General features: G+C 46.4%; 1 protein-coding gene across 7 annotated transcripts in view; it reads right to left on the bottom strand.

Annotated features, from left to right (window-relative positions):
* The window catches only part of FRY (FRY microtubule binding protein), a 761,330-nt gene that overhangs the window by 486,381 nt on the left and 260,109 nt on the right, over positions 1-14,840 (bottom strand). For 3 of the 7 annotated variants that reach the window (XM_063951769.1, XM_063951770.1, XM_063951773.1), the window contains exon 1: positions 12,445-12,811. The exons of 2 other annotated variants lie outside the window; for them this stretch is intronic. In XM_063951769.1, coding sequence (XP_063807839.1) covers positions 12,445-12,637 — 193 coding nt within the window. In that variant the 5' untranslated portion in view covers positions 12,638-12,811. Of the gene's footprint in view, positions 1-12,444; positions 12,814-14,840 lie in introns of those variants that run through there. 2 more of the 7 variants (XR_010204858.1, XM_063951774.1) reach the window with 2 other exon arrangements.

The raw sequence follows: 14,840 nt of genomic DNA, 5'->3' as shown, positions 1-14,840 counted from the left end.
CATTTCTATAATGGGTGCGGGTAAACAGCACACCCTACACCAATATATAGTTATACCGGAATACCGGCATCCTGCCTTGGGAACTTTTGGTTCAAGCTTAGGAGCCATGTGCAGGGAGAACCCGGTTACTCAGCACATTTGATCGGGATCCGGTCTGAAGATCGACACTGTCTAGGTCGACAATGTTTAGGTCGACAACTATAGGTCGACAGGGTTGGAAAGTCGATAGGATTTCTAGGTTGACATGTGCTAGGTCGACAGGTCAAAAGGTCAACATGAGTTTTTCCACATTTTTTTTCTTTTTTGAACTTTTTCATACTTAATGATCCACGTGGACTACAATTGGAACGGTAATCTGTCCAAAGCACGGCGAGCAAAGCGAGCCATGCGAGGGGACACGGTGCACTAATTGGGGTTCCCAGTCACTCTACGAAGAAAACAACACAAAAAACAAACAAAAAAACACGTCGACCTAGCACATGTTGACCTTCCAACCCTGTCGACCTAGTGACTGTCGACCTAAACATTGTCGACCTAGACACTGTTGATCTAATGATCCACACCCATTTGATCATACCTGTGGCTCCATAACACCAACCTGAGTAGGACTTTGCCTTTTTATTTTTTTTAAAGAGTGCCATCTCTTATTTTGTTTGTTTGTTTTCATTGTATGATAAATAGTCTACTTTAGCATTTCTCTTCCACATTTCATGGGTATCTTTGCCCATTATTGTGTTCATCGGGATAGGACCATTCATGTGACCCTACCACTCCTACTCCATTGTTCAATGGCCCTCATTACGAGATGATCGCTAGGTGCCGTTGTTTGCTGCGTAGTGATCATTTAAAAAAAAAAACTTTGCATGCACTGCAATGCGCACGTGCTGCGTACAGGTACAAAGAGCATTGCGGTTTTGCACAGGTTCTAGCGACGCTTTCAGTCGCACTGGCGAACGCAGGGAGATTGACAGGAAATGGGAGTTTCTGGGTGGCAACTGACCGTTTTCTCAGAGTGTTTGGAAAAACGCAGGCATGGCCGGGCGGGTATCTGACGTCATTACCATGTCATTCATCGCAGCAATTATCGCACAGAATAAGTAACTACAGGGCTGGTCTTGTTCTGCACAAAATGTGTTTGCAGACGCTCGGCTGCACAGGCGTTCGCAGTCCTGCAAAGCAAAAATACACTCCCCCGTGGGCGGCGACTATGCGTTTGCACGGCTGCTAAAAGTAGCTAGCGAGCGAACAACTCGGAATGAGGGCCCATATCAGGTTCCACTAGGGGAACTTTTGTGTAACATAAGGCTCAGCTCATATCCCATGAAGTGTCCAATTGGTTCCTCAAATCCTGTGTTGCAATATATAGTTATACTTACCACTACGCCATCTCCATTCACACTTTCTTTTTTTAAAGATTTATTAACTCTACTACAAAATCTTTGAAATACTTTAACATGCAAAATTGTAAAAGCATACCAAAGAAGTGAACACAAAAAAATAAAAATTAGGTGAACGTGGTGTTTGTGTATTGCTGACATACTTGGCCCGTAAGGAAACTTGTCTGTTTCCTTAGGGGCCATGTTCTGTCGTCAACCTCTTTCTTTATTTGTACATAAATCATTTAAAAATGGAATTTATAGCAGTTTAGTCATTACATGGCGCTCAGTTTTTCTGCAATTAAACACAAGATAACGTAATTTTTTCACATTACACTCAGGAATATATTTGCTAAACAGCGGTTTTGCCCATAGGATTTTAAAACATTAAAATCATTAAATGCAAAACATGCCTGGTTTTGCATTCAATATTTTTGCTGTTTAAAACGCGCCATTCAGAACGGTTAACCATTGGTGGCCTTGCAAAGCCACCCTCAAAGTACAGTGTTTCCCAAATACAGGGGGTAGTTCAGACTGGATCGCTGCAGCCTTTTGTGGAGTGCGCTCAGGTCTGCGAACGTCTCTGTCTGATTGACAGGCAGAGGTGGTTGCAGGGCTGGAGGGGGCGTGCCAACGGCTTTAGAACATCGTTGGCGGGGCACGGTCCAGACACGCCTGTGTTGCGGGGGCGGGCCGTGGCAGCTGCATGACATCACACACAGCCACTGCGACATGGGATGCGGCGAGTAGCCCACTGCCTGCGCAGGCAAGGAGCTACTCAGCGGGTGCAAAAGCATCGCCACCATGTGCTGGCCGTCCCCCGCTTGTCAGAGTAACTGATCGTAGATGTGCTAAAGTTTAGCACACCTACGATCAAATCTGAATCACCCCCACAGTCCTCATGGTTCTCTCACAGTACAAACATTAGGAATATCCCTGCTAAAGCACAGGTGGTTAGATGAAACTGACTGAGGTAATAATAAAACCACCTGTGCTCATGCATGGATATCTGGACTATGAGTGGGCCATTAGGACCGGGTTTGGGAAACACTGTAGTAAATATACCCTGTAGCCATTGTGCGCCATTCACTGCAATGATATTTCTTCTGTCTAGATCAAAAGAAATTAAGGTTAGTAGATAATTTTATAAATAACATTATCACTAATTAAGAATTTAAACTCTGTGAATCATGGATAATGGATCCCAGGGGTTGTAACCCCATATGCTTTCTCTGCAAAATAAATGTTACAACTCTCTAAAGGAAATTAGGAAGAGCCATGTTCCATTGCTTGCACCAGAAAAACACAGAGCCACTATATCAGAAACACGAAGTCTGACAGCATCGGCGTGCTTATAAGCGAACGACGGAACAATCCTTTCATGCATCATAAACACACGAGCAGCTCAGTAGTGCCGCACTACATACTCCTAACACCACAAAGCCATTAGATATGTAACAAACATGAGTGCAATAATACTGTACATCTTCTGTACTACTCAGGAGGAGGGTCTTCTCCATCCAGATGTACACCCAAAAGGCTGAAAGGAAACTAATTAGGAGATTTTGGTACAAACAAGGCCAATTTGATGTCAAACATATTTTCTTATTACATATTTATTTTTACTACATTCCAGAAATAATAAGAATTTACTCACCGGTAATTCTATTTCTCGTAGTCCGTAGTGGATGCTGGGAACTCCGTAAGGACCATGGGGAATAGCGGGCTCCGAAGGAGGCTGGGCACTCTAGAAAGATCTTAGACTACCTGGTGTGCACTGGCTCCTCCCACCATGACCCTCCTCCTCCAAGCCTCAGTTAGGTACTGTGCCCGGACGAGCGTACACAATAAGGAAGGATTTTGAATCCCAGGTAAGACTAATACCAGCCACACCAATCACACCGTACAACTCGTGATATGAAACACAGTTAACAGTATGAAACAATAGAGCCTCTCAACAGATGGCTCAACAATAACCCGATTTAGTTAACAATAACTATGTACAAGTAATGCAGATAAACCGCACTTGGGATGGGCGCCCAGCATCCACTACGGACTACGAGAAATAGAATTACCGGTGAGTAAATTCTTATTTTCTCTAACGTCCTAGTGGATGCTGGGAACTCCGTAAGGACCATGGGGATTATACCAAAGCTCCCAAACGGGCGGGAGAGTGCGGATGACTCTGCAGCACCGAATGAGAGAACTCCAGGTCCTCCTCAGCCAGGGTATCAAATTTTTAGAATTTTGCAAGCGTGTTTGCCCCTGACCAAGTAGCTGCTCGGCAAAGTTGTAAAGCCGAGACCCCTCGGGCAGCCGCCCAAGATGAGCCCACCTTCCTTGTGGAATGGGCATTGACAGATTTTGGCTGTGGCAGGCCTGCCACAGTATGTGCAAGTTGAATTGTACTACAAATCCAACGAGCAATAGTCTGCTTAGAAGCAGGAGCACCCAGCTTGTTGGGTGCATATAGGATAAACAGCGAGTCAGATTTTCTGACTCCAGCCGTCCTGGAAACATATTTTCAGGGCCCTGACAACGTCTAGCAACTTGGAGTCCTCCAAATCCTTAGTAGCCGCAGGCACCACAATAGGCTGGTTCAGGTGAAACGCTGACACCACCTTAGGGAGAAACTGGGGACGAGTCCTCAATTCTGCCCTATCCATATGGAAAATCAAATAAGGGCTTTTACAAGACAAAGCCGCCAATTCTGATACTCGCCTGGCAGAAGCCAAGGCCAATAACATAACCACCTTCCATGTGAGATATTTCAGATCCACGGTTTTTAGTGGTTCAAACCAAAGTGATTTTAAGAAAACTCAACACCACGTTGAGATCCCAAGGTGCCACAGGAGGCACAAAACGGGGGCTGACTATGCAGCACTCCTTTTATAAATGTCTGAACTTCAGGTACTGAAGCTAGTTCTTTTTTGAAAGAAAATCGACAGAGCCGAGATCTGTACCTTAATGGAACCCAATTTAAGGCCCATAGTCACTCCTGCTTGCAGGAAATGCAGAAATCGACCTAGTTGAAATTCCTCTGTTGGGGCCCTTTCGGCCTCACACCATGCAACATATTTTCGCCATATGCGGTGATAATGAGTTGCTGTAACCTCTTTCCTGGCTTTAGTAAGCGTAGGAATTACTTCCTCCGGAATACCCTTTTCCTTCAGGATCCGGCATTCAACCGCCATGCCGTCAAACGCAGCCGCGGTAAGTCTTGGAACAGACAGGGCCCCTGCTGCCGCAGGTCCTGACTGAGTGGCAGAGGCCATTGGTCCTCTGATATAAATTCTTGAAGTTCTGGGTACCAAGCTCTTCTTGGCCATCCACGAGTATCGTTCTTACTCCTCGCCTTCTTATTATTCTCAGTACCTTTGGTATGAGAGGCAGAGGGGAGAACACCTAAACCAACTGGTACACCCACGGTGTTACCAGAGCGTCCATAGCTATCGCCTGAGGGTCCCTTGACCTGGAGCAATATCTTTTATAGCTTTTTGTTAAGGCGGGACGCCATCATGTCCACCTGTGGCCTTTCCCAATGGTGTACAATCCTATTGGAAGACTTCTGGAGGAAGTCCCCATTCTCCCGGGTGGAGGTCGTGTCTGTTGAGAAGATCTGCTTCCCAGTTGTCCACTCCAGGAATGAACACTGCTGACAGTGCTAACACATGATTTTCCGCCTATCGGAGAATCCTTGTGGCTTCTGCCATCGCCATCCTGCTTTTTGTGCCGCCCTGTTGATTACATGGGCGACTGCCGTGATGTTGTCTGATTGGATCAGTACCGGCTGGTTTTGAAGCAGAGGCCTTGCTGGCCTCAGGGCATTGTAAATGGCCCTCAGATCCAGAATATTTATGTGTAGGGAAATAACCTGACTTGACCAAAGTCCCTGGAAGTTTCTTCCCTATGCGACTGCCCCCCCAGCCTCAAAGGCTGGAATCCATGGTCACTAGGACCTAGTCCTGTATGCCGAACCTGCGGCCCTCTTGAAGATGGGCACTCTGCAGCCACCACAGTAGAGATACCCTGGTCCTTGGAGACAGGGTTATCAGCCTATGCATCGGAAGATGCGATCCGGACCACTTGTCCAACAGGTCCCTCTGAAAAGTTCTTGTATGGAACCTGCCTAATGGGATTGCTTCGTAAGAAGCTACCATTTTTCCCAGGACTCGCGTGCAATGATGCACCGCTACCTATTTTGGTTTCAGGAGGTCTCTGACTAGAGATGACAACTCCTTGGCTTTCTCCTCCGGGAGAAACACTATTTCTGGTTTATGTCCAGAACCATCCCCAGGAACAGTAGACGTGTCATAGGAACCAGCTGTGACTTTGGACTGTTTAGAATCCACCTATGCTGTTGTAGCACTTTCCAAAATAGTGCTACCCCGACTACCAACTGCTCCTTGGACCTCGCCCTTATAACGAGATTGTCCAATTACGGGATAATTACAACTCCCTTTTTTGTGAAGGAGTATCATCATTTCGGCCATTACCTTGATAAAACACCCTCGGTGCCATGTACAGTCCAAACGGCAGTGTCTGGACTTGGTAATGGTAATCCTGTACCACAAATCTGAGGTACTCCTGGCGAGGATGGTAAATGGGGACATGCAGGTAAGCATCCTTGATGTCCCGGGATACCATGTAATCCCCCTCGTCCAGGCTTGCAATAACCGCCCTGAGCGATTCCATCTTGAACTTGAATTTTTTTATGTTCAAGGATTTTAAATATAAAATGGGTCACACCGAACCATGCGGTTTCGGTACCCCAACCCGTGTGGAATAGTAACCCCGTCCTTGTTGAAGTAGGGGCACCTTGAGTATTACCTGCTGGGAATACCGCTTATTAATTGCCTCTAGCACAGCCTCCCTGCTTGAGGGAGTTGTCAGCAAGGCATATTTTAGGAAACGGCTGGGGGGAGACATCTCTAATTCCAGCTTGTACCCCTGAAATACTACTTGGAAGAAACAGGGATCCACCTGTGAGCGAGCCCACTAATTGCTGAAATTTTTGAGGCGGCCCCCCACCGTACCTGGCTACACCTGTGGAGCACCCGCGTCATGGTGTGTACTCACAGGAGGCGGGGGAAGAATCTTGATTCTGGGAACAGGCTGACTGGTGCAGCTTTTTCCCTCTACCCTTGTCTCTGTACAGAAAGGAAACGCCATTTGACCCGCTTGCTTTTCTGAAGCCGAAAGGACTGTACCTTTTTCTGTGAGGAAACCTGAGGTAAAATTATTTCTTCCCAGCAGTTGCTGTGGATACGAGGTCCCAGAGACCATCCCCAAATAATTCCTCACTCTTATAATGCTCTCTATGCGCTTTTTAAGTCAGCATCACCTGTCCAGTGACAGGTCTCTAATACCCTCCTGACAGAATGGACATTACATTTATTTTGGATGCCAGCCGGCAAAATATCCCTCTGTGCATCCCCCATATATAAGACAACGTCTTTAATATGTTTTTATGTTTGCCAACTATTATCCCTGTTTGACAGGGTCACCAACCACGCTGCAGCAGCACTATCTGCAGGTCTCAGTCTAGTACCTGAGTGTGTAAATACAGACTTCAGGATAGCCTCCTGTTTTTTTTATCAACAGGTACCTATTAAAGTGGCCGTATCCTAAGACGGCAGTGCCACCTTTTTTGACAAACGTGTGAGCGCCTTATCCACCCTAGGGGATATCTCCCAGCGTAACTTATCCTCCTGGCAGGAAAGGGTACGCCATCAGTAACTTTTTCTAAATTACCAGTTTCTTAACGGGGGAACCCACGCTTTTCACACACTTCATTTATTTATCTGATGGGGGAACAAAACACTGCCTGTTTTTTCTCCCCAAACCTAAAACCCATTTATAGAGGTTAAAGTCAGAAATGTATAACACATTTTTTATTGCCGGGATCAAGTCACGGATTGGATTGTGTATATGTCTCCACCTTGTCGACACTGGAGTCAGACTCCGTGTCGACATCTGTGTCTGCCATCTGAGAGAGCGGGTGTTTTTGAGCCCCTGATGGCCTTTGAGACGCCTGGGCAGGCGCGGGCTGCGAAGCCGGCTGTCCCACAGCTGTTACGTCATCCACCCTTTTATGTAAGGAGTTGACACTGTCGGTTAATACCTTTTACCTCTCTATCCACTCTGGTGTCGGCCCCACAGGGGGCGACATCACATATATCGGCCTCTGTTCCGTCACCATATAAGCCTCCTCATTCAACATGTCGACACAGCCGTACCGACACACCGCAGACACACAGGGAATGCTCTAAACGAGGACAGGACCCACAAAAGCCCTTTGGGGGGACAGAGTGAGAGTATGCCAGCACACACCAGAGCGCTATATACTGCAGGGACTAACTGAGTTATGTCCCCTATAGCTTTATATCTATATATATATATAATGTATACTGCGCCTAAATTTAGTGCCCCCTCTCTCTTTTTTTTAACCCTTGTAGACTGCAGGGGAGAGCCAGGGAGCTTCCCTCCAACGGAGCTGTGAGGGAAAATGGCGCCAGTGTGCTGAGGAGATAGGCTCCGCCCCTTTTTCGCGGCCTATTCTCCCGTTTTTTATGGACTTCTGGCAGGGGTATTTACCTCATATATAGCCCCTGGGGCTATATATTGAGGTATTTTTGCCAGCCAAGGTGTTTTTATTGCTGCCTCAGGGCGCCCCCCCCCAGCGCCCTGCACCCTCAGTGACCGGAGTATGAAGTGTGTGAGAGGAGCAATGGCGCACAGCTGCAGTGCTGTGCGCTACCTTGGTGAAGACTGAGTCTTCATGCCGCCGATTTTCCGGACCATCTTCTTGCTTCTGGCTCTGTAAGGGGGACGGCGGCGCGGCTCCGGGACCGAACATCAAGGCTGGGCCTGCGGTCGATCCCTCTGGAGCTAATGGTGTCCAGTAGCCTAAGAAGCCCAATCCGGCTGCAAGCAGGCGAGTTCGCTTCTTCTCCCCTTAGTCCCTCGCTGCAGTGAGCCTGTTGCCAGCAGGTCTCACTGAAAAGAACAAATTCTAAGACTATAACTTTCTAAGAGCTCAGGAGAGCCCCTAGTGTGCATCCAACCTCGGCCGGGCACGAAATCTAACAGAGGCTTGGAGGAGGGTCATGGTGGGAGGAGCCAGTGCACACCAGGTAGTCTAAGATCTTTCTAGAGTGCCCAGCCTCCTTCGGAGCCCGCTATTCCCCATGGTCCTTACGGAGTTTCCAGCATCCACTAGGACGTTAGAGAAATTGAGATACAAGCAATAAACAAAATACCAGTTTTGTAACGGAAATTGACAGCGGTGTGCTCATTCAAGAAATATACTTGGTTTTGTTTGTACCCCACCAAACCACAGAAGTACCCATATGGATAATAATAGAACTGATCCTTGAAAACGCGTCACCATTGTCCAGCATCCTCAAATGGGTATGGCTCATTAGGTCGACAGTAAAAAGGTCAAGTGTCTTGGTCGACTTGCACAAGGTTGACATTAAAAAGACTGACACAAGCAAAATGTTGACATAAAAATTGTTGACACAGGAAAAGGTCAACATGAGTTTTTTTAGGTTTTTGGGGTGTCAATTTTTAACTTTCAGCACATGAACCCCCAAAATAGTGCACTGCTTCGCTCACAATGGTGTGGGAAAGGTGCTGCACTCGGCACGGGTTACTATTCCCAATCGTAGCCCACATGGAAGGTAAAGTATGAAAAAAACTGTGAAAAACTCATGTCATCCATATGCTGTGTTGACCACTGTCAACCTTTTGACCATGTTGACCTATAGACTGTCGAACTAAAGACCAGATATCCCTCAACTATTGTATCTGCTTCTTGATTTATGTAATACATACATTTTACTGCCAGTGCCCCCATTCTACGGAACTCACTCCCTCGCCCCATCAGACTCAGTCTCCCAGGCTTCAAACATGTCCTTTTTTTTTTAAGCATATTAGCCCTCCTATAAATCAGTACTGCTCCCCTCCACCATGTATTCTTCTTAGTTCACCCCTAAAGATGTATCTGTCCAATCTGGCTGGTTGGAACTAAAAGGAGGGTCACCCGATTTTCGGGAGCCTCCCGGCCATTCCGGGAGAGTAGGCAAGTATGGGTTAATTGTCATTTGCTCCCATACTGTACATTACCAGATTTTTGCTCCAACCAGCCAGATTGGACAGATAAATGTTTAGGTGTGTACCTAGCATTAGTATGTGAGATCTAATAAGCATGGCCCTCCTACCTCTTGTTCTTCACTAACACAGTCACCAGTGCTCTGCTCTCTTATCTCCTCCCCTTCAGTGATTCCGACTATATTTATTCGCTCATATGTTGGTCACAGGAACGGAGTAACGAACAGATTATCACCTGCAACTCACCTCAGTATGCGCCTGCTAGCGGAGCTATGACGACACTATTCACTGTGAATTGCGTAATTGGAAGCCCATTTTGCTGGGGAAGTAGGTGGTGTCAAGAGTCCGTTCTACTGCTGGGAGTGTGAGTAAACTCATCGGGATATTCCAGGAGATTATACATGTATGGTACAATGGTGTGCACTCCCCATAGATAAATTAGTATACAATCATAAGGGCTGGGTATGCGTTACAGTCGGTGGCTATCCCGGCGGTCAGCATATCAGTTGCAGGATCCCAACAGTGTTGGGTGCGAGCGCAATATGCTCCTTGCAGGCTCGGTGGCTGCGCACCCCACAGGTTCTATTCCCACTCTATGGGTGTCGTAGGCATGCCGACTGTCGGGATTTAGAGGGGTGTGGGATTTAGCAGTCGGTAATGTTTCAACATAGCACTGAGCAACATCTAACTACATCCCACCATAAGTGTCAGAACAGGGAGAGTAAGGGGGTAGCTCAACCCTGCAAATATTTGAGAGGCTGCTGTCAATGTATTGCATCACATGACGGTCTTCTAGGGTTACCACAGGCATTATCTGGACGGAGACAATCCCCTTTCTGGCTTCTCCGTCCGCCTCCAGGGCCCTCAACCTCCTGCACCCAGCTCCAGCCCCTACAGTGTGTGGCTAGTTACTGTAGGCTAGCCCCTCCACTGGGACAAGCCCTGTGCCCTTCTCACCTCACAGTGGCGTTCGCTACTGTGCAGTCTACAAACAAATAGCTCCTCAAGGGATGCTTTATTCCCTTACCAATATGGCCACTGATGGGGCCGTGCATGTGCAGATGCACTATCTTCCCACTGTGCGAAAGCGACATGATGGAGAACGGCTGTCTTCCCTTTAGCTCAGTGAGACTCACGTCGATACCCACTATATACTGCGCAGTTCCAGCCCCTGAACCACTACCCGGACAGAATCAGTCACCGGCTGGGGATCTCTCAACCACATGCTCTGCATCCATCCAATCCAGATCTGAGTAATGGAGGGTACACTCCTGAGCAATATCACCCAGTGTGTATGCAGCCAGCGACAGCCGATGCACGTTCCCGGGGGTCATTAACGAACCCCGCTGTCGCCTGTACATGCAGCTCAATCTGACAATATTGTCAGATGCTACATGTTTGGGCCGGCCGTGGCATGACGTCATGTCACTGTGCGATATTGCACAGTGTGTATGCACTATGTCAGCGGCCTGGCCCTGGAGGGAAAAAACTATGCACTATCGCTCATAGAGCGTATTGCATAGTGTGTACCCACCATTACAATGAGTACGGCTGTACATGCACTACTGTTCAATAAACCTACACTTCCTGGTTAAGATACTTGAGTGGTCATTGCCTATACTCATGAGATTGTAGCCAATTTACTACAAACATAACTAAGGCAAAGCTGTCTGCCTCTGCTCTGTGAATGAGACTGGCATGCTTAAATTACAAACTCAGTACAAGTCTGCATTACTTTCCCTCTGATCCATCTACCGTTGCACCAGGGATGTGCGGTAAGATAAATAGCTCAGGAGCACTGGCTAGCACCAGAGCCAGATTTACATGCAATATATGAACCAAAGACAATGTATAGTGCCCAGATGTATGAAGTACATCTGGGCACTATACACAGGTGCAGAGATATAAACTCCTGGAAATTTAGTGAGTTTTGATCAGAGATGTGCGGATAAGATAGTCGCCTCACCTGCCATAGACTTTTTACTACAGAGTTTTGGCACCAAAAAGGATTAGAATAATACAGAGAAGATATTTCTAACATTCTTTATATTTTTCATATACTTTATACAGTCAAAACTCTGGCACAAACGTTAGTATGACAGGAAAGGCTCTGCCTCACCTCACAGCACGTCACTGCGTTGCACCACTGGTTACAGGTACTGTAAGACCGCAACATATCATATAGCATATTCATCATACTGTATATATCTTTATGTATAGGCTCATACATGACCACATTACCGAATGGCCATTACAGAGAATTATAAAACCTTTGTTTCAGTTCAGAAGAATCCAAGTACAGCGTAGCATCCAGCGCACGTATAGAATATGCGTGTAGTGTGTTATGCCAGCGCTTGGGATCCCGGCACCCAGCATATCGATGCCGGGATTCCGACTGCTGGCATGTAAACAGCGAGGTGAGCGTAAAAGAGCCCCTATTCTCCCTCCAGGGGTGTCGTGAACACCCCAAGAGGGAGAATAGTTTTTGGTATGCTGGCTGTCGGGATTCCGGCGTCGGTATGGTGAGCGCCGGATCCTGACAGCTGCATACCAAATGCCTCCAATACAATATGTATAGATTTTATGCTGGGGGGGATGCCTGATTTCTCCACATGGCACTGAGCAACATTTACCTATAGAGCAGTGTAACTGAAACCCAACCACAATGATAGAACTGATAAAGTGACAGTGGCGAGATGTACTAAAACTTGGAGAATGATACAGTAGAGAAAGATAAAGTACCAGCCAATCAGCTCCTAACTACCATGTGCTTGAAAAATGATAGTTAGGAGCTGATTGGTTGTTAGTTTATCTCTTTCCACTTTATCACATTTGAAAGTTTAGTACATCTGCCCCTTAATGCCTATTGTCAATCTACAGTACAATCTAACCCCTATGAGCTGACAAGTCGGCATCCAGACAGAAGACTCATCCAACCATATGCTGGTCTTACCTGGAATGATCGAAGGTCTCTTTTTAGTCCGCCTTATTGGATCCAGTATTTTGATATTTTTCTGAATCTTCCCTTTAATATCAGCCCCTAAGAATAGCTCTGGAGGAAGGCTGCAGCGTCTAGACAGCTGATAGTCATTCGGATTCAGCCAAAGCTTAGTCCTGGCATACAAGCTGCTGTCATCCTGCGCCATGGTGGATTGTCCCTTCTATAATCTACAGCAACTAAAAGTACAAAAATAAATGTATTGCTTCTGGCGTGCTGCCTGTACTCTCATGCTTATTCAGGCACTTGTTTGGGAAGTTTAGCAGAGACAGGTGTGGACTCCAGCAGGTGTAAGATTACTAAACAGCTCCTCCCTTCCCCAGGTAAGAGTTGGAGGCAGGAGGCGGGGAAGAAAACCATTAGATCAGGAAAAAAGATCTATTTTTTTGCACTGACTTCAAAGGCACAGATAATCCCTCATGTTGGTGCTTACATACAAATACATTCTGTGTTTTGTCTAAGGAGTTGTATGCTATGTCATATGATCTATTAGCATGGCTCTGATTGACCACTGGGAACTGAGAGCGGATGAAACGACAGCTATGATAGGACAGCAAGGATCTTGTTGCAGTGATTTAAACGTTATACACTGAACTTTCTTAAAACTTTTAATAACTTGTGTGGAAATGATGATTTTAGCAATCGCTCAGGTTGTTGTGTGAATAAATATGAACGACTCAATAAATATTTGCACTGTAAACGTAGAACACTGCAGTTTCTAGTTACACGCCTTCTTCTTCTATGTTCCTCATAACAAAGGTCTGCAAACTCGGTCCTCATTAACCCAAACAGTGTATGTTTTGCAGGTAACCCAGCAGGTGCACAGGTGTATTAATTACTCACAGACACATTTTAAAAGGTCCACAGGTGGAGTTAATTATTTCACTTGTGATTCTGTGAGGAGACCTGCAAAATATGAACTGTGTGGGGAAATGAGGACCGAGTTTGCAGACCTATGCTCTGTAACACAGGTTCTCAAACTCGGTCCTCAGGACCCCACACAGTGCATGTTCTGCAGGTAACCCAGCAGGTGCACAGGTGAATTAATTACTCACTGACACATTTTAAAAGGTCCACAGGTGGAGCTAATTATGTCACTTGCGATTCTATGAGGAGACCTGCAAAACATGCACCGTGTGGGGTCCTGAGAACTGAGTTCGAGAACCTGTGCTCTATAACAAAGAATAATGCTGTAATTGCACAGGATCTAGTGACAGGAAGGAGCTCTGTATTGTGATTTCAAATGAGCACAAAAGGCATTATTTATTATTAGTGGGTGTTTTGTACCCCCTGATTAATAAGGAATTACATTGCATTTATTAACTTCAATTTTACTGCAATATATAACAAATTTTGCTTCATGGCAAAGAACTGTGGGTTCTAATTCAGAGATGTACATCTCCAACGATTGTTGAACTGCCCATGTGCAGGATCCGTTCTGTGCATGTGTTTAGAACTGCGCATGTGATCAGATTGGGTCCTGTTTTGTCGGATGCAACGCCTCTGTAGACAACAGGTGACTGCAGTCCGGAGAGTTCTGTAGCGACGGGGAGAGTTCTACATAACTCGTGTCAGTCACATTTTGTAGGCATGCTGGGGTCGGTGTATTCTGACCTTCGGCAGTGTGCAAACACAGGCCTGATTTCTCTGATGACCAATGTTCACATAGATGATCCGATGCTGTGTTCTTTGGATGCAGCAGTAGATCACAAAAGCCGGGAGTAGGCATCTTTCTAATGGTGCGTACACACGGTGCGATTTCGGCTTATGGACGATATCGGCTAGAAACTGCCTGGAGGCATGAGCTTCTGATCTAGCCAATATCGACGCTGCCTTCACAGTATTTTTTTCCTTACGATGCCGATCCCGCAGGAACGCCCATCGACATCGCAAGAGCATGGTGCGATATATAATCAAAATTGTAAGAACAAGTCGCACCGTGTGTACGGGGGCTTATGACAGACACCTTCCATTGCCTTGCATATTTTAGCACAGTCGCTGCATACAAAGACACAGCGGCTGTGCAATACCACCCACCTCTCTATCAGGCCCTTTATCCATTGTAAAGTCTTTCAGTATTAGCTTAATTCTGCTTCAGAAGGCTTCTTTCCTGTAGGAAACTACTGAGCATGCTTGGCTGAAAGATGATATATACAGATGATAAAGCTCATTTTCCCTAGAGCTGTCCCTGTGGGAGCTGCTTGCTAATGTCATCTGAAGACGCCACTGGCTACCGGGGCAAGTTCTGAACAAATAAGCATTTGGAGCTTGATAAATTGGGTAATATCACCACCCACATTAATCTCAATAGGAAAAGCGGTATCTCCAGTGGGATGTAGTTATGTGGCCTA

This window comes from Pseudophryne corroboree, chromosome 2, assembly GCF_028390025.1.
Source record: "Pseudophryne corroboree isolate aPseCor3 chromosome 2, aPseCor3.hap2, whole genome shotgun sequence".
Taxonomy (NCBI): domain Eukaryota; kingdom Metazoa; phylum Chordata; class Amphibia; order Anura; family Myobatrachidae; genus Pseudophryne; species Pseudophryne corroboree.
The sequence above is the reverse complement of the archived record's forward strand: the minus strand, read 5'-3'. Positions and strand labels throughout refer to the sequence as shown.